Genomic DNA, 23,698 nt, shown 5'->3' on the forward strand with positions numbered 1-23,698 from the left:
GATTTTAAATTAAAAAGATTTGAAATCCTTCTTCTTACAAAATGTCAAATATTTAACGAGTTTTTAACCGTTGATCAATATATTCGTTGTTTTTAATGAATTTACATTGAGAATTTCTTATTTAAAGTTGATTTTAGAGCCCCATTTAAATTTTCGGCTTTTGAAATGGGACACGGGACAAAAAGCTCAAAAAAAATTTGGAGTGGCATAAAAATATAAAAAAAAGTCACAAAATTCATATATTCAAATAGATAAATTTACGGTCGGTTTGAAGTATTTTATACAAAATTCCAATTTCAGGCCTTCGTCAACATTCTTTTATAAAAAAAAAAAATTAGAAGAAAAAGACAAAATTTAGATTTAAATATTTTATTCGTGATATCAGAAATTAATGAACTACAAAAAACTTCATACATATCTATGTTGATATTTTTATTTCATTAGGTGCATGTAATAGATATATGATTTTGTCATTTTCATGCATTTTTGTGTACCTAAATGTTTAAATATATACAAATTAAAATACATATAATGGATTAAATCTTAATTGAGATGAAATTCATACTTATAACTGCTATTCAAATGAGTTAAGCATAAGTAAATAATGTGAAAGTTATAGTACTAAATTAAAGTATTGATTAAGCATTTATCAATCGTCTTTTTTTTACTGAAATACCTAATTTTACATCTTTTGAAATATGCTAAGTGTCTCTATGAATTCTTTCAATAATATGTATTTATATCTCGTTTTAACTAAATTATAAATAAAATATGACTGTACACATTTCGACTGATCCATAAATACTTCGAAAACCAAAATATAGTTTGATTCCAATGAAAAATAATTATAATGAAGCTTTTAGCACTTAATACTAAATAGTCTGCGATTTAAAATGTGTTTTAAGCACACGTTATTTGTTTATATATATATCTGTACCTATAAATATATCATCGTATCACCTGCTAACCAAAAATATATAATTTAAGATTTTTGTAACTGTATATTTAAATACATATCAATATCGTATCGTATTTCTTTAGGCATGTATATTTTCCGAATGGTATTTAATATAAAATGTACTTTCTTCCGATATTTTTTTAGAACGCGTACAAAAATATAGCTGTTTGATTTTTATTTTTTTCAACAAAGATAATATTTTAATTCGATTTATTTTTCAAATATATCTGTATTTGTGATCTTTTAATTTGTTTCTTGGAAAAAGGCACTTTTTATTTTATTATTATTTTATTTATGTTTTTTGTAAACAAAAAGAGCAGAATTAATTGCTTTTTAATGATGTTTAATGCAGTTTTAATATTAATCAGTCTGTGAAAATTTTGTTCGTTTTACTTTAATTCAATACTTTAGAATTTTTAGTACTACTTATAGTGTATTTGTTTTATTTCTCAAAGTCTTTCTACTTTTGTTTTCAGTAAATATTTGTTCATTTCAGTTTTTTCATTAAACAGGTAAATATATATTTATTAAATATATATATATTTTTTTTTTGATACGATACGATAGATTGAGTTTATTTTATTCATTTTGGTTAACCGTTTAGTGGGTTGTTATCATCAGTTGAATTAGAGCTAGTATCTCCCTGGTTCCGGTTGCGCTGTTGAGGGATTACTGTCAATGATTTTGGTATTTTAGATAAAAGAGAGTTATCTACAATGATACCACCACCACTGTTGCCAAGCATTTGTCCTTGATGCAGACTTTCTCCCCAAAGCCAAAGTTGATTTTGATACTGTGATTTCATCAAGGCCTCTATTGCCGAAGTGGGTGTCGTTGGACCCGAATTAATTTGCGACGGCATGGATGTATTGGGGTTGCTATTTGCTAAAGGTTGCGTGCCCAAGTTATTAGGTACAATGTTGAATGACGCGGCTTCCGTCGAATTTGTTTGCTTTTGCTTTTCTGTGGAGCTCGTTGTTACGGGTAATTTCATTACACTTGTACTGGTAGGTAGTTTTGGCGCAATGGGAATTGGATTCTTTTGCAGAGAATTTCCACTTTTTTTCGGTTTGTTGCCATTTGTGTCGGAAAGCGAGTTATTTTGGAATTTAGCAGTGTTTGTAGACGCAATAGGAATCAACGAGTTTTGCTCTAAAAGTTGATTGGGTATTTGTACCATTTTGGTTTTATTTGTATCGATGGGCGGCGAAGATACTTTCTGTGGCTTAGAATTTGTTGAATTTTCCTGTTGCTGTAGTTGCTGTTGCTGCTGTTTCTGAATTTGCCACAATTTTTCTCGTCGCAAAATACACATTCGATTGTAATCGTGTATTGAAATGTGATAAGGCTTCCCGCCAGACATAACTTGCACAAGTCCTGGTAATTTTCTTCCATCAGCAGTTTGATACAGTGGTCCTGAATTCAACGCAGCTGTGCTACCTGCAGTTATTGGAATTAATGTTGGTCGCCATGGTTTAGCTGTTTGTTTCCGTTCAGAAGGTGTTAAAGTGTCTGGTAATTTAATTATTTGCTGAGTTGTGTTTGGCGACAATTTTTTCTGAGGTGACGATGAACAGGGGACGGTGTCACCTTTTTGAGATTGATTGATGGATATCAAATCTGGTGGAGCACTAGCTTTTTGCTGATCATCTACCTTCATTTGCTTGCTAGGTGGTTGCGAAGTATGTCCTTGTTTGTTTTTGTGCCCAAACTTTTCTAATTTGCGTTTTGTATTTTCGATTGGAAAGTTGTTTGTTTGATTTTTCAACAGATTATCAGCATTCCCAATTTTAACTTTGTTTTTTACAGTTGGTATTATAGTAATTGGCGCGTTACTCAATTGCTGTAAAATATTTAATGAAGAACCGTCCTCTTGCATCCCAATGGGTGAATCGTATGACTTTAGGCGATTTTGTACTGATTCGGAATACGTAACCGCATTTGAGCTTGCATTTTGGGACAGAACGAGGTCGCCATTACGATAATATTTTTCTAGTAAAATCAAATGCTTTAGGAAACTAGATTGATTTCCATATGGTTTTTGCAATTCCTCCCACAGATTTCTAGTAGCTTCGTCGTACTGAATTGTGGTAAAAACTCGAGCCCATCCTTCTGGCGTGCGATTGGCTGACGAGTTAAAGGGAATATTGACATGTAAATTCATTTCTTCTTCGCCCGGAAACAGTTCTCTCATTGATATATTTGGATTCGATTTCAGAGCTTTTGCCATATCTCTTTCTTTTGTTTGTAGACCCAAGTTTTTCTGCATTGATGAGCTGTGCATCTTTTGCGCAAATGCTTGTCTTTGAACACCGCTCTCCATGAGTGGATTATCGTAGTCTACCATAACATCGTTATCAAGTAAAATATGACCTGCGGTTGAGGTGTGAGGTTTCGATGGAATTATAGATATTTCTGGTTCATGTGTAACATCGGTAGACACAGCGTCATTATGCAATGTTTTCTTCAATTTACGCATTTCCCGGAGCTTTGTAGTTTGTTTGGCATCAGACTTTTCAGCTTCTTCATCAGTTACTTTAGATTCATTTTCGGAATTTACAAGTTGTAATAACCTAAATGAAAGATTTTATATTTTTCCACGAATTGTTTATTTATATATGTATGAAAAAAAACATACCTTTTGTTGTAGTTTTTGATAAATGTTTCCTTTTGTGGTCTATCATCACTTGGTTTTAAAAGCAAATTCGCATAATATCGACACAATTTACAAACCATCAGAGCTGTATTTCCTAGTTTCATTGGAATTCCTTGGTTGTAAATTAAGTACTCAAGTCGTGACAAATCCTGAAAGAAAAACAAAAACAATTCAAACATTTTTTTATAGACACACAAGGTAGTATTTTGAACTGTTTATTTACCGTTGCAATATAGAAAATATGATTCTTGGGAAGTTTCCTTTTGCACATCGCACAAACCATCAAATGGTTTATTAGTTGGTAATGAGTATCGCATATAGGAACAAAATTTACCACACTGCTCACTATATTTTCGTTAATTTCTATAACCTTGCTGACTTGCTTTTTAGTTTTAATGAGCCATTTTTTACGAAGTGAATGTGAAACGCTTTCAGTACACTGAGATACACAACATTTATTCTCATTTCCAGTAATTTCTTTATCTGCTCCTTGTTCATACGAATCATTTTGGGATTCATCATGATCAGTCTTATTGTCACCTTCATTAGAATGAGAAGCATTTGCTGATAATCTTTTTCTATAAGATGCACAGTTTGCTTTTCGATCAACATGTCTAAAGCAAGCATCACACAAGCAGCTGTCTCTCGTTAATTTTTCTTCACCTGTGGGCAATTCGAAATTATTTTACTTTAGAAATTTCTTCCAAATACATAATGCTAATTCAATCTTACTTTTCAGTATTTTTTCTTGGCGATCGATTGATTTTATTTGTGCAATATGACAGGGAGTATCATAGAGACCGAATTTTCCTCCACAATAAAAACATTGATCTAAACAAAGACGATCTGGATGAACCTTAAACGATGACGCCTTCTCAGGAACAACAAGCTGTTTTTCGCATTCCGGGTTTTCAACAACAACATTACTTTCTGCTATAAAGGTTGAGAAATTATATATATTTTTTTTCTTTAAAATGTTAATGTAACAAGATATTATTACAAGCACTACAACCAAAGTTAGTTAATTAATGGTTAAAAAAATAAATAAATTTTTATACCAAACACACAAATTAAGTTAAAATTATAATTATCTAAACACGTTATTTTTTTAAGCACACACCAGTTTGAAAACGATTATGCCCCTTACGGCTTTTTTCACTATTCTGACCTTCTTGTTGATTTTCAGCCTGTAGAAAAAAAATTACAGATGAAGAAAGTCTTTTAAAGTCGAAAATTGAGAGAGAAAATCGTACCTGTTTGTCCTGATGAATAGTGTAAAATGTGTTTTCAATTGTTTCAGCTGATCCGTTAGTATCTTTTTCAGTGTTTTGTTTAGGTGGCCTTCCCTTGGCAAAAGTCATTTTCAAAGGCATACGCGTTTTTCTCTTCTCTGGACTAGTACGATTAAGCTTTATTATTGTTTTAAGAGTACCTGTATATTCGGGAGCTTTATTACGCTTGTCCGTTTTCGATATATTGCGTTGGAGGATTTCTCGTCGTTTACGTTTCTCTTTTGCTGCTTCCACAGCAGCTTCGTGAGATAAGAGACCGAGTGAGAGAAGATGCTTTTCTTTTTCTTTGATCAAGTCAGGAGTTTCGTTGAATTGTTGTTCCATTTCAATATTTGATATTTTTTGTTCTTCAGAGCCTTGATCCAAATCACTTCTTTTAATGATCTCATCTGTTTTATTATTTTCTTTGTCTTCTTCGACGATTTCATCCGATGATTTGTCCTTAGGCGCATTGGCTATTTCGAAATTATCATAATCGGTCTTTGCTTCTAATTCGATAGAAGCCTCATCTCTGGATTCTGGTGCAGTGGCAGTCTCTAGCTTGAGATTATCACTTGCTTTTGTAGATTCTGATACATCAATTAGTTTCATCGAAGACACTTCTTTTTGTTCCTCTACCATGTCCGAGCTAAGTTTGCTCTTAACTTGTACAATTTCACCCAGTTTTGGATCTTTCTCAATGCCCAAGTTGTTTTCTAAAAATGCCGGCTCTCCGTAAAACGTTTTTACACTAATTTCAGATACCCCTTCGCTTATCAATTGAGGACTAAGTGAAGAATCGTTTGGTTTTTCAGAAGATTCTCTGATTGTTTCTGTATTAATTTCTAATTGATCTTTGTCGAACTCTGCGATTTCTGGCAAATCTGCAATCTATTCAAGAAAATTCATAATTAAGATACGTTGCAAAATGATTTTAAAATTAAAAGGTGGTGTTTTTGATCTTTTTAGAGTTTTTTTTTATGTAAAGCAGAATGCAATAAATTATTTTAATATTTTCTGTAGTTTAAAAAGATTGGCTTGTATGATCTAGATCAAAATCAATTATATTGGTTGGGTGACAAATCAGAACAATCCTGCAAAATACGTTGTTTTTCCCGGGAGCTTAACTTTATTTCCCAGAATAGAAATGGTGAGGATTCAAAAGTTTTTATATTTAACATTTTGTTAACATCATTTTATTCATCATGATTTCATGCAATTTTTTTAATTACTTTTTTTTAATTTTATTAATTCGATCTGATCAATTTAAAAAATAAAAGCATTGATCTAGATCATACTTGCTTAATTTCGAAAATTGCTTTCGCACTTGTTTTTCATTATAGAATTAAAATTTGATTAAAAAGTTTTCATCATTCATGGAAATTTTTCTATTAAATATTTCTCTAGGCATTTTCGCCCTTTTTCAAAACTCTATAAAAAAAAACTATCGAAAAATAAAAAAATAGGAATAATGGAGTAACGTTTAAAAAATCAATTCACATTTTAAAATTAGGTATTAAGCAATCACTTGAAGAAAAAATCAACTTACTTTTGATTCATGTTTAATGTCGGTTTGCTTCACCAAATCATCTTTGTCCTTACATGTGCTTTTTCGAGGTCTACTACTTCGTCTTGTTTGACTAGCTTCATCGGTTGAGACTTTTGATTCGGAAAAGTTTTGTGCCATCTTATCAAGGATATCCTGCTTTTTAGAAAAGTCATCGCCATCCAAATGTTCTTTTTTGACATTGTCAATCAACTCCTCAGTTTTCATATCAATATCGCTTTGTGTTGTATCGGAGGACTTTGAAGCTGATCTATGCCGGCGAATTGTTGCTTGATTATCTGACTCGGAAACACTTTCGGTCTCTACATTCTCTACTTCTGCCGGTTTCTTAAAAATATCTTCTGTCTTGTCCGAGTCTATTTTACGACGACGTCCCGCTTTTTTTGTCGGCTTGTCATCCGTACTTTCGGTGACCGATTTGACAGTTCTAGCCCCTAAACTATGTCTAGCAGTACCTCTCTTACGTCCCATTCCCCTTCGACTCACCACCGGCAACGATTTTCGTTTTAGCAGTGGACTCCTTTTTAGTAGATCTGAATTGGAACGTACAATTCTCTTTGTGAAAGTTTCGGCAATGGCTTCAGCTTTGGTCCTGCGTGAAATTTGACGACCTGGGGAGGATTTGGTATCATCTTGCTTACTCACATCTTCATTTTCATCTTTTGTTACTGAGCCAGTACTCATTCGGGACGATGATCTTTGTGTCGTTTGCTTCCCATTTGAATCGTCTTCATTCGATTGAAGAGACTCGTTATCATCATTATTCTGGACAGATCGTATTGATCCACGGCCTCTGATACGTCCTCGGCCTACTTTTGTTGGTGTTGACGGTTTTTGCGTGGAGGTAATCGATTCCGCAGAACCAATACTAGTTGGCGACTCAGTGATATTTCTAGTTTTTCTCTCACGAGTAGCCATCCTAAATTGCTTCCTTGTACTTATCTCTTTTTCTAAATTATTTCAGCTGAAATATACAATAATAATATTTGTTACAAATATATCATGTCGCGAAAGGGTATTGTGTTCAAAACGAAGAAAAAAACAATGAGTTTTTTTTACTAGGTACCAAATGTGATATTTGTGATCATTTACTGTATGCATCAGACATGGAAACACATAAAAGCACTGTTTATGCAACTTTTAAAGACAGTTTCGTTATTTTATCATTTGTAAGGCTACAAAAAAATGAGCTTTCTAAAGAATTTTCGTCCTTTATGAAAAAAAAACATTTTAATTAAATAGCTAGATAATTTACTAGGCGTTCCATTCTAAGAGCCTTTAAATTCTTTTGCGAAAACGGAAGCAGCATGAATTAGTTACCTAGCATTAATACAAGATACGAGAGAAACTCTTTTGCTAACCGATGCGAACAATCGGCAAATGACGAACAACGCGAACGAAAAGCTTAATTTTTCAGTAAAATGTTTCCACACTGTTTCTGTTACTGCTTAGTTCTTCATATGTACTTGCAAGAGTGTGTGCGTGTGTGTGTACGTGTGTGTGTGTGTGTGTATAAAGCTTTAATTTTATCATCGTCATCTTTGTATATTTGAATCCATTTTAATGAATATTCTCCTATTTTTGAACACCAATTTTCATGCACATTTATCGATTTGAGGCACTTTTCTGTCATCTAGCACATTTGGTTCGTTTGTTTTGTATCCATATTCAAAAGAATTTCCCGGAAAATGGGTAATTTTATTGCAGATTTGCAGTGAAATACTTACCATGAACACACTTATGTAAAATCGCAAAAGCTGAACATTTCCCAACACATAGGCCAATTTCACTGATATTTTTTCCCTTTTTATCGTTCGCACTTATCTTTTCCACAAAAATAATAACAAAATAGCTGTAGTATGCGAAACACTTGTACCAATTTTTACATATTTAATGAATTATTTTCAATGAAAATAAGGACTTGAATAATTTTAGTAATTGAAAATAGAATTGGAGTCAGTACTGTTTTTCGATTTTAGACTTACGTACGTACATGGTACGACGTACCATGAACGTACACTTATGTATTAATCGGCTTCGCCACTCGATTTTCACAATTCTTCACTTTTATCGGACGTCTTGCGTATCCATAATACTCATCGCGTATCCAGATGCAATTCCGCGATACTTTTACACTGAATTTCACTCAAATTTGCCAAAATTGACGAAATTACGGGGAAAAAAGCGTGTTTCGACCAAACAAATATGAATTCTCTACTGCGATTGGGATTGGCGTCACATCAAGAGTGATTCGAAGCAACTTATCACTTTCACTCGTCTCAATGTCACAAAAATATTAACCAAAACACTTGAAAACCCGAAAAGATGTCCTTACTTTTCAGAAGATGTTTACGACCCTTCAATACCGTAAGATCCTACTTACACTGTAAGATTGGTGAAAATAACATTGGCAATTATTTTTTAGAATCGTATTTTTGGTGTGACTTGCTTACGGTATTCGAGTTTCAAAAGTTCCGAGATTTTTAATGGTTATGACAAGCATCCCAACGTTGAGATTGTGAGAAATCCACCAGAATGGGTCCACGTAGAAGCACTATTACCTCACAAAGTCGTACCTACCCCATCACCGAAAGCCGAATATGTTTCAGTTTGGAGGCCACAAACTGTCTCAAAAGGTGCTTTTGACTACATGATTTATCGAAACAAAAATCAAATGATGCCCGTCTACCTGAAAGAAACACACAGAGGACTACGCAAACTTACAATAATCAAGCGTATCGATGGCGACATTTGGAAATTACACGACGAATTGAAAAACTTTGTGGAAAAGACATCAAACAAAGAAGTTCTCACAAGAGTCAATGAGCTGTCTTCACAAATACAGCTTCGCGGAGACTTTGTTCAAATAGTTTATGATTATCTATTAAAAAAGGGATTTTAAATGATAAAGCTACGTAGTTCATAAATAAATAGGTAATATAAAAAAAGATTTACAATTATCTTCAATGAAAGCTGAAATCAAAACCTTTGATAAAACTATGAGCAGCGATATATTTATTTTAACTTACAAAAAAAATAATGAAAAACGTGTCTTTTTATAAATTTTATTACACATTCATCTTTAGTTGCACTTTGTAAAGCTTCAAATAATACACAAATCATCAAAGTCTTAAAACTAGCCACCCAGGTAGTAGTCCTTGGTTTTAGTATGCACAAATAATATCTTGAAAAAAAATCCTCTCACAAAACTCTCTCAATAAAGAATCAGATAAAATGATGAATTAAACAGGCTGTTGGAATTTCAAAATTTTAGCATATACTAAAGTTGATTGAAGTTTGGAGTGGAAGATTTAGAATATTTCCTAGCATCTGGAAAGGGATAACTATCTGTGTCATCGAATCTGTGACATTCCATATTGGTGTCAATTCGACTGCCATAACTTATGGCTGATAAATACGATGAGCTATCACCTTCCGAACTGTCACCTAGTTCATCAACTTCTGGACTAGCTTTTCTTATGTAGTTTTTCATAGAAGATTTATTTCTAAAATCACTTGGTTTTGTATTATTATGTTTGAATTGAAATGTGTTATAATCTCTACTTTTCATTTTACTTGTCGATGATGGCACTTTGAGAGGAATATTTACATACTCTGGAGAGTTGACTAGACATTTGTTTGCTGTTCTGGCAACAGCGTGTTTTTTGTCATTCAAACTAGAACTAGTGTCATCTATTGCGATAAATTCATGGGTTTCATGGTATAGTTTGCGTGTTAATGGTGAAACGATTTGATCACTCATTTTACCTTGGAGAACATTTGATGTCTCTTGTCTAAGATTCGATGTCATTAGTTTAAACTTAAATTCTTGTTCATTAAAGAACGGGCTTTGAGCAGTATCATTTTTACTATCTTTGTCATAAACGTCGAATCCATAGTTTGTCTCGGGTTTAAGTTGGCTGTAAGGAAGACCTATGAATAAAAAAAGATTTTTATTTATATTTAGGGAGGTATCATTGTTTTTGTGTACCTCGGTATCCAGTCGAACATGAATTATACATACTTTTTTCGTCTCTGTTACTTAGCTGACTAGAATACTCTGTGCTTTGATAGTTTTTGGTTTCTGGAGAGGTACATGATGCAGTGCTCAATTTCGTAAATGACGAAGGAGTTGTTAAATGAGTACCAAGAGATGAAGTTGGGTCTAAAGAAACGCCACTTGTACTTGACATCGTTGACTGTACAAAATGTTGCGGGGACAAGGATGTCTTAGTAACTATTTTTTCTTCGGTTGATTGAAAACTCGTATTTGACAAAAACGCTCTGAAATAAAATTGATAAAAATAAAATCTTCAATCTGAAATAATTACGAACGATTGTTACGAACCTTATATGTTTTGTACTTCCATGATATGTGTTGTTTATCCGTTTTTTTGGTTTCTCATTTCTGTTTGCACTAATATTTTCATTGTTTTTACTGGATATTAAATCACGTCCAACACCAACACTTGCTAATACAGTTGACATGTTTAACATCAACATTTCAATTACAGACAACTTTTTACGGTCCTCAGGTGAGCTACTATTAGTCGGGGAGGCCTTTGCAGGACTTTTGGAAGTTTCTCTCGACATATCAAATGTAATGAAGGCTAAGTAGTAATGAATTCACAAATATTATTTCATTATAAAAAAAAGCACAAACAAAAAATAAACAAAAATGAAATTAACATTTAAAGTTCCTTTATTAAAACATGGTAAAAAATTGAATTAAATTATAAAACTACAAATTTAAAGGAAAAAAAACTAAGTAGGTAATAAAAATCTATACAATTTGTGTTGTCTTTTAGACTTGTAACTAAATATATATATATTTTTTTTCGTTATAACATTTGAAATGATTTGATTAATTAATATTATGTAGGTAGGTATTATTCACAAATTCAAGCAAAAAAGAAAAATTTTAAAATTTATCAATAAATGAAATATTTATGTACAGTCATTACTAAAATTATTATTACTTATTAAATATTGAATTAACCATTTATATTTATTAAAAGTTTTTAAATTTAAATTTAAAATTTATTTATTAAAATTACTTAACCATATTGATATACTATATACGCAGATTTTTATAAAGTTTAGAAAGGTTCAGTTGCATAAACAGGCTACCAATATCATATTGCACTTTGAACATTTGATGAAAAAAGGTATTTATTGATTTGCATGAAAAAAAAAACCTAATTATTGTTTCTGGCAATAAAAAAGTTTTTTGTATAATACACAGTTTCATATGAAGCGTCATTACTATTACTTTCGTTCGGAACTACACTGATCGGATCAGATTCCAACAATTTTGTATTAAGATCAGAATTAGTTTCTCGATCACTGTTATAAATACTATCCGCATACTTAATTTTGTTTTTGTTGTAGTTGAATTTATTTTTTAATCGATGAACAAATTGTGGTGTTTTAAGTTTTGATTTTTGTTTTTCATGCTGAGAGCCATGTGGTCGCGAATTTAGTTTGTGATAAAAGGAAAGAACTTTATTTTTTGGTTTTTCATTATGACTTTGACTTTTCAACGATCCCGAGCTTCTCATTGAATTATTTGAGTATAGCTCGTCACTTTTATTATTAAATGTAACAGAAGACTTACGGATTTGGTTTGTAACGGAATCACCGTTTTCATGTACATTAATTGGTGAAAAATGCGTACTTTTAAGAATACTATTACTCGAATATATCGAAGGTGTATCGTTTGTAAGATGAGAATTTGTAAAAAATTGTTCTCGTTGAAATTGTGATTCACCTTCTAGACTTTCAAACTTCATGTTGGGCGACAGGTTATCGCTTGACTTCCAATATGTTTTTGCATTTTGGTCATTATCCGAAGAGTTAATCACACAAGTAGACAACATTTCTAAGCTTTTTTGAATCTTTTTATGAAACGCTCTGTCGTAAGTCAAATTTTCATTGTTGTGCATGATGATATTGTTATATCCCATACTACCTTCTTCATCAAATGAATGAGATGATTTTAATTGCCTGTTTTTTAATGAGCTATTTTTTTCGATATTACTATCTAAGCTGTATTTCTTACTCTTATTAAAAGTAGTTTTATTAATATCGTTACTCCCATTACCACATAAGTCTTTATTTTCCAAGTAGTTCGGTTTAGAAATTGTACTTAGCCCTTCATCGTAACTTTTACCTAATTCATTGTATGACGAGTTAGTGGAAGTCGGAGTACAAATACGTGGTTTATCCAAATCGGGGGCGCTCTTACTAAAATTAGGGACAACGACATCCTTTTTAAACACGGGTAAATTGATTCGTTCTTTTTGATGGACGGTTGAGGGTCCCCAAGTTCTTCCTTTGACACCACCATCAGAAGATACTAAATTGTTAAACATTGTTTTTTATCTTATTTTTTTTTTTTTTTTTTTTTTTTTTTGTAAAAAACTGTCATTATGTATTATAATATTGTTCGATTTTCCACTTTATTTTTTTTTCAAACACCGTTTTGAAAAATTTTACTTAATTTGTTTCAAACTTAGTAAATTAAAGAAAAAGGAGATACTAAAAAACAAGCAAATAAAATTTAAAAAAAATGTGTAAAATCGAAACAAAAATAATAATACAAATAATACGAAATGATAAATGACTAAATATCTATCTAAAATTAAGAAATAAATAAATAAATCATCATATTCGGATACTTACGTGCTATCGCTCGAAGTCTTTGGACTCCTGGAGAACCTGGAGGCGTATCTGTAGCTCTCGTATAAGAATCGTCTCTAATTGGCAGGGTTTTTACGGTTATGGTATGTCGGAAATCTAGTGGGAATGATATTTGTCCAGGCTCCTTTTTCAGCAACTAGGAATTAACATATTTTTTTTAATCACAAAAGACTTTTTTAAACAATTAACGACAAACCTTTAATCTCGTCTTACTAAATTTTCCTCTTCGCTTTTTTGGGGTCGGTGTATTCTGTGTTATCATCATATTCAATTCTCGTCCCAGCAGTTCCATCTCTCTTTGTGCCAGCTCTTGTTCTCTTCGTGCTAGCTTTTCGGCATGTTCTTTTTGCATTTTTTCGATCCGACTGATCTCTTGTTCTTTATTTCGAAGTTGCTAAACATGAAAAAATAATGTTTTTTACAGTAAACTTAAGTAAAGTAAAGTAAAAATGTCAAAAACTAGGTACTATTTAAATTATTCATAAAAGCATAGAAAATTAAATCAACAAACAGAAAAACCAAATATTTAATGCACTATACAAAACACACAGTTACCTCCTCATAAGATTTAAAAGCCTTTAATTAGTAGCATTTAAGGATTAAGGGAAATATTAACAATAAATAGTTTATTCATAAGCACGGAAGTGTTATAAAAAATACTTACACTTTCTTTAAGTTTTAATTCTTCAAGCACTTCAGCTATTTCTTTTTTCCATCCGTCCTGGAGTGTATGAAAAGAATCGTGAGGCGTGAGCAAAAATCCAGAAGACTCTATTGCCTCTAGCTCCTTTAATATGTCTTGAAATTTTGGACGTTTGTGAGGATCCAATTCCCAGCAACCTAGTGAAATAAAGAAAAAGTTTCAATTTAGATAATAAAACACATTAAATATGCAAGGGCTCACTTTTCATGAGAGTTCCCCAAGCTTCTGGACACGTTCTAGGAATAGGAAGTGATAAGGTGTTAACTGCAACACCATAAGCTACAGACAAAGAATCAAATCCTTTGTAAGGTGTTTCACCAGTCAACAATTCCCATAATCTAAAATATTAATCATCAAAAAAGCTTGGTAAAAGAATATTAATTTAATGTTTGCTTACACAATTCCGTAACTCCAAACATCTGACGCTCTAGAATTATTTAAAAAGTGTGATTTATTAGATTTCAACAAACGTAAATTTTACTCACTTTGAATATTGCCCACTTTTTATGACTTCTGGAGGCATCCAAGCATATGTTCCGGCCGCTGACATTCTCGTAGTATTGTATGCTTCTCGAGCAAGTCCAAAATCCGTTATTTTAAGCGTTTTTCCATTAAGATTTCCATCTTCTATTGCTTCTTTGATTAATACTGTTGAAAAAAAAGGTTGATTTAGTTTATTTTCAAAGCTACCCATTACATCGTAAAGTACCATTAGAACTCTTCAAATCTCTATGTATGACAGATATTGGAGCCATAGCATGCAGATATAGCATTCCTTCAGCGATTTGTTTAGCCCAATTGACAAGAACATCCGGTGCGATTTTTTTGTTGCCTGCTAATATTCTATTGAGCGATCCTCCTATTGCATATTCCATAACTAAGCACAATTTTGGTGGTTTCAAACATACTCCTTTTAGTTCGACAACATTTTTGTGTTTAAGTACCCAGAAAAGTCTAGCTTCCTGTAGAATATTTTCTCTCGCTACTTCTAGATCTTCGGACAGATCTGTTTGACGAGCTGCCTTGACGGCTACTTCTTCTCCTCTAAAAATGGCTCGATGAACTTTTCCAAATCCCCCTACACCAATCACTTCGTGTAACTCCAACTCCACATAGTCTATTTCTAATGGGCTGACGTCTTGAAAAGTAGGATCTTCGTTGGTAACAAAGTTTGAGGGGAAAATTCCGACTTTGTCTCCCAATTTACCCGTCCACCATCCCTAAATAAATAAATTTTGTTGTAGTATTTAATTGTAATGTACATTAGTGGGCAATTAAACTTACCTCATCTCCAGATATTTTCGCATCTTTTGACAACAATACTACAATTTGTCCTTTACGTAAAGAGAGCTCGTCTTCACCTTGTGCCTTATAATCAAACTTTGCTGTCCACAAAGGGGATTCCTTATTAGCAAAATAGTCCGGACCTACTATAATTTCTTGCATTGTGGTTAAATTGATTTATTCTATCGAACTTGGTGTTCCACAAAAATTTTCATTACTCTTAGTAATCACACCGAAAAAAGAGCAATAATAGTAAGTATTTTATGTCGTTTATGTAGAAAAAACTAAAGAGCACTCAAGTGTCCAGGAAAAAACTTTGGAATTTTCTCTAGCATCGAAAATTAGAAAATGTTTTTCACGTATTTTTATTTTGCTTCTTTTCTGTAAGTATACAATACATACAGGGTGTTCCATTTGCTTTCAGGCTGTCATTTTACAAGTTGAAACACAAAATCTATATTAATTTTTGCACAGCATCACTTTAATTCTACTTTTTGAATTTCCTCGGTATTTTTCATAGTGACTTGCTTTCGAAAAGGTTTAGGATTAGACTATTTGATAAAATTAGACTATTTTTTTGGAAAAAATTCAACAAAAATTAAGAAAGTTTCCCAAATAATGCGTGTATGATTCATTACATACCTCATGCAGCTCTTTTCGATATCTTTTGAAAAGTACATTGAAATCATAGTTTTTGGTGTGAATTTATTTGAAAACTAAAACTACGAATAATGCTTCTTGTATAGTATTACAAACTCAATTCTAAGTGGAATCTAAGTGGGACACCCTGTATATATAGCATTTTTGGTTTTCGGTGAGCTGGGGCTGCCTTAACACAGAAATTAGTTCAAAATGTTTCGAAAGAATATCGGTTGAAAAATTTCGAAACAAAATGAGATGGAAAATGAATGAGAATAAGGTGAGAAAGGTTCATAAATCTCCATTACAAGTCTAACATGCAAATAAAAAAAGATTTAATGGTTCATTAAAAATTTTGGTGACTTTTCATAAAAGCAACATTGACCGAGTTACGAAAATCTTCATATACATTTTCGTACGCATCAATTTTCATCACATACAGTTTTCCTTCATCTCCGTACGTATGAGCACATACCATCCTGTTTTTTCTCCCATAATCCTGTGAACAAGGAAAATAATAATTTATTTTCTTGTAAATAAATAACAATCTTATCATTAAGATTTATAAGAATGAAAGTTAAATTAAGCTTATTAACGTAGAGATGACGATAAATTTGAAATAGAATCATAAAATTGCGAATTATCCGATGAGAATTATCATTTATTGATTTTTCTCGTATTTTTGATCATTGGATTCTGTAAAGAAAATTTTATTTCAGGATAAAAATGCAGAAACAACCTCTAGCTGCACAATCTTCCACCGGAAAAGTATGTTTTTTTTATTAAGTTTAAAAATATCCTTGTTAAATAATAATAAAATGTTTTGAACAGCAAATTGTGGAGTTAAACGGATATGTTATAATACTGGTTGAAGGGAAAGATGGAAAAATTAAATTGTACGGCTCACCGGCGGATAAAGGTAAAATTTTAAGTGTAAAATCTAAGAAACAAAAATAAAGATACAAGTTTTTCTCTTAAGACAATCTTGAAGTAGCTGATGAAATCCTTGATGTCAACGAGAGGAAACTTGAGGATGAGTCAAGATCGGAAGTCATCAAACATATTCACGAAGTAAGGTTTTGACATAAAACTGTTTCAATTTTTAATTTCTTTCTTTACTTATTCACAGTGCATCCAATCTTGCATGATTAAGTTACGCGTGAAACGAAGAAGTGATTCCAAGTTAGGTAAGAAAACTGAATGAAATGATTAACTGTCGATGAGAACTCATCGAATAGATATTCTACTTACTTATTGTATTGCTATGTGAGTGTATTGGTGAGTTCATTCAAAAATCAACAATAGAATTCATTATATTTACTTACCTACCTGTTCGTCTATTTCACAAAAAGGTGTGTACGTATGTAACAAGTACAACATTATCATTAAAACATTTTGTGACAGAAAACATAAGAAATTTTTCCGTAAAGTCCGTAAAGCTATCATTTGATATACATGAGAATATTTTTAATGGATAAAATAGAGCTTTGTTTTGGAACATAATAGTTCGAAAAGGCAAGAGACAGTGCATATATTTGATTAAGAGCAGCTCTGATTTTCGGTGTCGTCCATCATTAAAGATAAAACATTTTTACACATACACAATCAAAAATCATTATTGTATACCTACATATTTCACATTCAATAGTTGTCTTGCAAGTTTTGAATGAATGAGTAGTGGTTTAGGAATGCAAAACTGAGAAAACTGTAAAATATATTTTTTTAAAAATAGTAAATATTTCGAGTTAAAAACAGATAAACATTATTTGAAAGGTTCAATTTGATGTAAGTAACTCACATGAAAAGGGCTGTGAATTCCGAAAAACAGAAAGACTGATTGTAATCGAGTTTTACAATTTTCATTCATTTGATGACGACAAATCACCGTGACACCTATTTTAAATGAATGTTGTTTTTTTTTTCTCTTAAATTTCTAGCCGGTGAACTAGGTAATGCAGTGCAAGATGCTTTCGTCATTGCCGTGGAACAACAGGCAAGAGAGCGTTTGCAGAGACTATCTGCACTTAAACGAATCACTCCTGTAGACATGTCACAGCTGTCTATAAAGGTAAAATTGTGTCTATAATTCTAAAATAGTATTACTACAATTGTTGGGTGCTGCTTTCCAGCTAAATCAACAAACTGACAAACCAGGAACTACTGAAGATTTAAGCTTTTTAAAAGGAGCTTCTCCAATATACGTCACCACCTTAAGCGACAACAACGTTACGCCTATCGGAGTCAACCTAAGAACTAGTAATAACATAAAAAACCTAAGTGAATCTAATAATAATACAAACTGTGTGAATGAAAGTTCAACAAATAATACAAGTTTGCTAGAAACAAAGTTAAAGTCAAACTTGAATGGAAATCTTTCTACTGGAGATTTAGTTAATGGTATCAAATCTAAAAAAGAGGTGGATATCAAGAAGAATAAAATAATATTGTTTAATATCTAAATATGTATACCCTTTATGTGTATTTCAATCAAGATTGAAAAAAGCGAAGCAGAAATCTACGAGACAACAAACATCACAAAAGGTCGTCAAGAAGTTCTTCTGGGGGAACAAAGTTTACGCTTGGACAGCAAGTAAGTTGCAATTTTAACTAATTAAAATGTTTCCCTTATCTAATTCTATTAATTAGACAAAGAAGGCGTTCAGGGTCTAGCATTGTAGTGCTTGATGATAATACTGCTCTCAAAAAACCTACAGGTTTTGAATATCTTGAAATGTTGCCCAGTGATCAAGAAACAGGTAAATTGGTACAAATAAAAATTTTCAATCTCTTCTTGAACACCTTATTGTTCCTTTTCTTGAAGGACCTCATCGGGAAATGGCTGTTGATGTGCCGGATAACTTCATAGCTCGCAATAAAATAGCTCCACGGTACCCAGCAACAGCAGTAAATAATACACAGGTACAGAAACCGTTATTAATTTTTTAAAATAGTATGAATAAAGGTATGAATAATTTTCAGCAGAATGGTGTATTGTCAAAGCCTGTACCTCCACCAAGAGACCATCTGAGTCGGGCTCCAGCTCCACAAATACCTGATAGAAAAATAAATCAACAAATTGGACAGATTTTGGAACCTACACCTGATCAACTGGACAGTATTAAAAAATTTCAGGTAGGACAGTTTCAGTACAATGATTTTTGTCTGTGCGACCACCGTATTTCCGCATTTTTATTATTCATACTGCAAGATAATACACCCACTGCATAACTTTATTTGTTTTTAAATTTTTATTTTAAATTTTTTAACTAATATTGTTCAATTAGGTACATCAATAGAAATAATAGTTTATAACGTTATTCATATGCTAATTTTCATATGTTCCTTTTTTTGTTAGGTTAATATTTAGTTTGAAGAAGCCTAGCAAGTTGAATTTTCTTTTTATGTGAGAATTTCGTGGATAAGACAAGACTTGTTTTTATATTTATTTACTTACTGAATACGATATTCATAAGTATAATTTCAATTAGCAAGGTTGCTTAGTTGTGTCAAAACCAGTTTCATTTGTTGACGAATTTTTTTTTCTTAATTTTGTTTGAATATTATAAATTCAGTGAAAGCGATAGATAATGCAAATAGATAACAAATCTATATTATTTAAAAAACAGTACTATGAGGCAACTACTTTTTTTTTTGTTCTTTGTTCTTTGTTTAGAAAAAAGTATTTATCTTTGTATTTTAAAAATCAATTAGGAACAATTAAGAAAAAGACGAGAAGAAGAAGAAAAAATTGCTGCGCAAAATGAGTTCCTACGAGCAAGTATTCGTGGATCACGGAAACTACAGTCTTTACAGCAAGAGCCGCCTATCAGTAATTCTGTTGGATTTGAAAATGTCGCCTACAGCGCTGACGAGGATGAAGAAGAAAAAATATGCGGTATACAAGTTATTTAAATATTTTATCTAACATTACTATAACTGCTTATTATTTCTTGACAGATTATGGAGATTTAGTCACTGCTTTACAACGTCTTAATGTTAAATTAAATAAGCATGGTATGACATCGCTTGCTAGCCGAATTTCGTCTGTGCAAAGCTCTCTCTTGAGCTCAGAAATAAGTCGTGCATTAGCAACAAGACGAGCTGTTTTAGAGCGGCGACACACGAGAAACTGTATAGCCCTTCCAATTAATTCTATGAATTTAGGAAAAGAGGTATTTGTTCAAAAAATTAAATCAAAGGTTTTAGCCGTTCAAATTATTTTTTTTTCTGAATAGGTTGTGGATCAATTAGCTCACAATAATTCTTCTTTAGCGATTGAGTTATGTGACCTCCTTTCTACCTATGAAATTGAAGGGCTTCTTGAAGCACATGACCGAATAGTATCGTTGACAGATTCGTCAGCATCCATATTAAAGTATGCCAATAACCTAGGTTTAAATACAGCAATCAAGACAACCAATTTGTTAAACAACAATATCGAAAAGGGACAACCACTAGGCATTTTAAGGGATGCTAGTGATCACATTAGAATAATACAGATTGAAAAAACTTCAGAGCCATTGGGAGCTACAATCCGAAATGAAGGCGAAGCAGTTGTCATCGGACGCGTTGTAAGAGGAGGAGCAGCCGAAAAGTCCGGATTGTTGCATGAGGGTGATGAAATTTTAGAAGTTAATGGAATAGAAATGCGCGGAAAATCCGTTAATGACGTTTGTGCAATGCTAAGTGCGATGAGTGGCACATTGACTTTCCTTGTAGTACCAGGAAGTGTCACAATGACAACTCCCCATATTGGAAGGGAACCACCAATCTTACATGTCCGAGCGCATTTTGATTACGATCCAGAAGACGATTTGTATATACCGTGTCGCGAACTAGGAATTAGTTTTCAAAAAGGAGATGTTTTGCATGTAATCTCAAGAGAAGATCCCAATTGGTGGCAGGCTTACCGTGAAGGAGAAGAAGATCAAACACTTGCTGGTTTGATACCTAGTCAATCGTTTCAACATCAAAGAGAGTCGATGAAACTTTCGATTGCGGGTGATTTGGGCAGATCCAGAGGCAGCAATGCAAACAAAGGTGGCTCGACACTTCTTTGCGCACGAAAGGGCAAAAAGAAGAAAAAGAAAACCAGTAGTGAGCATGGATATCCACTTTATGCTACAGCATCTACAGATGATGCGGATCCTGAAGAAATTTTGACTTACGAAGAAGTTGCTCTGTATTATCCTAGAGCGGCGCATAAACGACCAATCGTTTTAATAGGACCTCCAAATATCGGCCGACACGAATTAAGGCAACGTTTGATGGCAGATTCTGACAGATTTGCTGCAGCTATTCCTCGTAAGCTAAATAAATTTGTATATTTTGAATTTAAAAAAAAAATATTTTTTTTTAAGATACTTCACGACCAAAACGTGATGGAGAAGTGCCAAACGTTGACTACCATTTTATTACACGGCAACAATTTGAAGCAGATATTTTGGCAAGAAAATTTGTAGAGCATGGAGAGTACGAAAAAGCATATTATGGTAAGTAAAGCCACATATTGACGTATTGTTGTTGACGTTAAATATAAAAAAAAATTATAAAAATACAGGTACTTCTTTGGAAGCAATAAGAGCGGTTGTATCTAGTGGCAAAATTTGTGTATTAAATTTACATCCACAAAGCCTAAAGCTGTTAAGATCTTCTGATCTAAAGCCTTATACAGTATTGGTCGCTCCCCCAAGCTTAGAAAAGCTGCGACAAAAGCGCATTCGAGCAGGAGAACCTTATAAAGTAAAAGATATAAATTCTGTTAATCAAATTGAGCGATTATTTATTATTATTTTTTTTTTGCTTTAGGAGGAAGAGCTGAAAGAAATTATTGCTACGGCAAGAGAAATGGAGGCCAGGTGGGGCCATCTATTTGATATGATTATCATTAACAACGATACAGAGAGGGCATATCATCAACTTTTAGCTGAAATCAACTCATTAGAACGAGAACCTCAGTGGGTACCTGCGAACTGGCTTCAGCATAATTGAGAATTTAGTTTGATAGAATAAAATGTAATAGAATGTTCAATGGTGGGTAGGTATATTTACGTGTATTCAGGGTTTACTGTCTAGTACGAATGATTAATTTTAAACAAACTAGTCAGTCAATCAAGGTGTATTTCAAATCTAAAGTGCATATGTACATGAAATAGAATGAAAGCGATGAAATTTTTGTTTTTCATAAAAAAAATGTCTACATGATTCATGATGAAGCCATTATATTGATTTTTAAATCTCAAAAATATTTCAAAACCATTTTAAACAGCTATATATTTATATTTTTACACTAAAAAATCTCTGTTATAGAGCAATCATTGCTGTTATGATTATTATTTAAGTTTTAAATAAAAAATAAATGTATCTATATATTTCAACTTACAGTGGTAGAAAAAGTTTGCAGTAGGAATATTATTTAGAATTAAAATAAAAAAATATACGATATATGTATTAAAAAGTTGTTTAATAAAAAAACATATTAGACAAAGATCGCTTTATAATTTTATTTTGTACCATATTTTTTAATTTATTTTATTAATTTTTTTTTTTATAAAATTTTGTCATAATTATAAGATTCAAGACTAAAGAAAATTCTATTTTACTAAAGGTATTGATTGATATTGTTGATTTAATGCTTTCCGAATCAAATTCCAATCTTCGATAATCTCTTCCTCTCTTAACATATAAACTATGAAGGGCCCTGTTACGGTTACCGCCTTTTTCCTGCCAGGACCTCGTACTTTGTTGGGACGCATATTTCTGCCACCCCAGTCGTCCCAAGACAAGTCTACGTTATGTCGATCTTCCTCAAGTCGTCTTATTTTTTCCATTAATTCATCAAACAGAATATCTTTTGACAACTGTTTTTCACTCTCGAAATGCTGGAGAGCTGCTTGTTCTTCAGACTCGAATTTATGTCGAATATTTTCCATTCGATAGTTTTTCAAAACTTCAGCCACTTCTTTTCTGCTGTTCATATTATCATTCAGTTGTTGTAATGGTGTTAAATCTTATGAAAGAAAATGTAATGAGATATTTATAGCAAGAAAAATGTAAATTACTAAGTTACATTCTTGTGACCGTCCTCCTCGAACTTCGTTAAGTTGGGTCTCCACTTGACTGTTAATACACAATTTTTATATAAAACCTTTTTTCGGAGACAAAAACGTGTACTTACTTGATCCTTTCTCGATACAACTGCTCTTTCAGAACTTCAAATTGTTTTTCAAGTTGAGCTGCAAGTGTGAAGAGTTGGATGTTTGATATGTTACACAAGTGTAAAAAAAATACCTACCTAAATTTTCCAAACAAACAGCCTTTCTTTTTTCACATTCACCTTCCGACATGGAGGAGTCATCTAGGGAATTTGTGCATTTAGAAAATAACTTTTATGTTTAAAAGTAAATAAGAAAGCTTACCATCATCGGATTGATCATCCTCAGCGCTGGACTTTTCAGATTCATCCGAGTTATCTATCACCATATTTTGTTGCTCCAAAATTTTCTCATTATTTGTGCTCAACATTTTTTCTCAGATTCTCATAAATATATTAGAAAAATAAAAAAATATGAAAAATTATTTAATTTGTGAAAACTTTTGACAAGAAACATAAACTTGTACCCAGCATACAAGAACGCTTCAGCATTATTTACAAAAGGCATTCTAAAAGTACATTCTTCAATCTTTACACATGAAATATTTGGATCGCCTCTACTTATTCAGGAATATTTTATTATTTTTTACAGCCACTTGACGAATAAAATGAAAACTTTCTAGTGGAAATAATTTTTTTTAAATAAAAAAAATAAGATGATTCAATTAAACATAATGCTAAATTACAAGCATTCATTTTTTCTGATTGTTGCATGATGGGTAATTTGAAGAGAAGCTAAAGTTTGATCCTTATTTAAATATAAAT

At 32.2% G+C, this 23,698-nt stretch overlaps 4 protein-coding genes across 8 annotated transcripts; 1 reads left to right on the forward strand and 3 right to left on the reverse strand.

Moving 5' to 3' along the window:
• Positions 1-1,191: 1,191 nt before the first annotated feature.
• Positions 1,192-8,677, reverse strand: LOC134828208 (uncharacterized). Of its 4 annotated transcripts, none has more exons than XM_063841258.1 (8): positions 8,180-8,677; positions 6,435-7,416; positions 4,868-5,776; positions 4,783-4,801; positions 4,347-4,544; positions 3,838-4,277; positions 3,597-3,763; positions 1,192-3,531 (listed from the first exon to the last, which is right to left on the reverse strand). In XM_063841258.1, exons 2-8 carry the CDS (start codon positions 7,368-7,370, stop codon positions 1,551-1,553), a joined length of 4,650 nt encoding a protein of 1,549 aa, XP_063697328.1. In that variant the 5' UTR covers positions 7,371-7,416; positions 8,180-8,677; the 3' UTR covers positions 1,192-1,550. The 4 variants fall into 4 exon arrangements, with proteins under 4 accessions (XP_063697328.1, XP_063697324.1, XP_063697316.1 ...); XM_063841254.1 differs by having other exon boundaries at positions 4,347-4,547; XM_063841246.1 differs by having other exon boundaries at positions 4,735-4,801.
• Positions 8,678-9,531: 854 nt separating this feature from the next.
• On the reverse strand, positions 9,532-15,510 carry LOC134837463 (mitogen-activated protein kinase kinase kinase 21). Its single transcript, XM_063852840.1, has 13 exons — positions 15,142-15,510; positions 14,567-15,077; positions 14,343-14,505; positions 14,255-14,284; positions 14,059-14,195; positions 13,819-13,994; positions 13,710-13,730; positions 13,351-13,548; positions 13,137-13,290; positions 11,662-12,810; positions 10,801-11,062; positions 10,444-10,736; positions 9,532-10,385 (listed from the first exon to the last, which is right to left on the reverse strand). Exons 1-13 carry the CDS (start codon positions 15,301-15,303, stop codon positions 9,733-9,735), a joined length of 3,909 nt encoding a protein of 1,302 aa, XP_063708910.1. The 5' UTR covers positions 15,304-15,510; the 3' UTR covers positions 9,532-9,732.
• An 841-nt stretch (positions 15,511-16,351) lies between these two features.
• Positions 16,352-22,260, forward strand: LOC134828243 (protein PALS1). Of its 2 annotated transcripts, none has more exons than XM_063841259.1 (16): positions 16,352-16,548; positions 16,612-16,699; positions 16,760-16,851; positions 16,910-16,967; positions 17,718-17,848; positions 17,910-18,197; positions 18,273-18,370; positions 18,427-18,536; positions 18,602-18,699; positions 18,760-18,912; positions 19,492-19,675; positions 19,738-19,952; positions 20,016-21,084; positions 21,141-21,272; positions 21,341-21,522; positions 21,589-22,260. In XM_063841259.1, exons 1-16 carry the CDS (start codon positions 16,507-16,509, stop codon positions 21,769-21,771), a joined length of 3,123 nt encoding a protein of 1,040 aa, XP_063697329.1. In that variant the 5' UTR covers positions 16,352-16,506; the 3' UTR covers positions 21,772-22,260. The 2 variants fall into 2 exon arrangements, with proteins under 2 accessions (XP_063697329.1, XP_063697330.1); XM_063841260.1 differs by having other exon boundaries at positions 18,763-18,912.
• LOC134828301 (breast cancer metastasis-suppressor 1-like protein-A) lies at positions 22,256-23,414 on the reverse strand. The gene is made up of 5 exons (XM_063841264.1): positions 23,199-23,414; positions 23,075-23,137; positions 22,958-23,015; positions 22,850-22,899; positions 22,256-22,789 (listed from the first exon to the last, which is right to left on the reverse strand). The coding sequence occupies exons 1-5, from the start codon at positions 23,302-23,304 to the stop codon at positions 22,374-22,376; spliced, it is 693 nt and encodes a 230-aa protein (XP_063697334.1). The 5' UTR covers positions 23,305-23,414; the 3' UTR covers positions 22,256-22,373.
• Between the last annotated feature and the right edge of the window lie 284 nt (positions 23,415-23,698).

The sequence above is a fragment of the Culicoides brevitarsis genome, chromosome 1 (assembly GCF_036172545.1).
Source record: "Culicoides brevitarsis isolate CSIRO-B50_1 chromosome 1, AGI_CSIRO_Cbre_v1, whole genome shotgun sequence".
In the NCBI taxonomy this organism is placed as follows: domain Eukaryota; kingdom Metazoa; phylum Arthropoda; class Insecta; order Diptera; family Ceratopogonidae; genus Culicoides; species Culicoides brevitarsis.

Coding starts and splice junctions, on each gene's coding strand:
- LOC134837463 (XM_063852840.1), bottom strand. CDS start 15,303: ATGCAAGAAATTATAGTAGGTCCGGACTATTTTGCTAATAAGGAATCC. Junction 14,285..14,342: donor AAAAGTGGGCAATATTCAAA/GTGAGTAAAATT, acceptor AAATAATTCTAG/AGCGTCAGATGTTTGGAGTT. Junction 11,063..11,661: donor AAACTTTTTTATTGCCAGAA/ACAATAATTAGG, acceptor ATTACTACTTAG/CCTTCATTACATTTGATATG.
- LOC134828243 (XM_063841259.1), top strand. CDS start 16,507: ATGCAGAAACAACCTCTAGCTGCACAATCTTCCACCGGAAAA. Junction 19,676..19,737: donor TGAAGAAGAAAAAATATGCG/GTATACAAGTTA, acceptor ATTTCTTGACAG/ATTATGGAGATTTAGTCACT. Junction 21,523..21,588: donor GAGCAGGAGAACCTTATAAA/GTAAAAGATATA, acceptor TTTTTGCTTTAG/GAGGAAGAGCTGAAAGAAAT.
- LOC134828301 (XM_063841264.1), bottom strand. CDS start 23,304: ATGTTGAGCACAAATAATGAGAAAATTTTGGAGCAACAAAATATGGTG. Junction 22,900..22,957: donor TTGTATCGAGAAAGGATCAA/GTAAGTACACGT, acceptor GTGTATTAACAG/TCAAGTGGAGACCCAACTTA. Junction 22,790..22,849: donor AGGAGGACGGTCACAAGAAT/GTAACTTAGTAA, acceptor TTCTTTCATAAG/ATTTAACACCATTACAACAA.
- LOC134828208 (XM_063841238.1), bottom strand. CDS start 7,370: ATGGCTACTCGTGAGAGAAAAACTAGAAATATCACTGAGTCGCCAACT. Junction 5,777..6,434: donor ACATTAAACATGAATCAAAA/GTAAGTTGATTT, acceptor TTTCTTGAATAG/ATTGCAGATTTGCCAGAAAT. Junction 4,802..4,867: donor CTATTCATCAGGACAAACAG/GTACGATTTTCT, acceptor TTTTTTCTACAG/GCTGAAAATCAACAAGAAGG.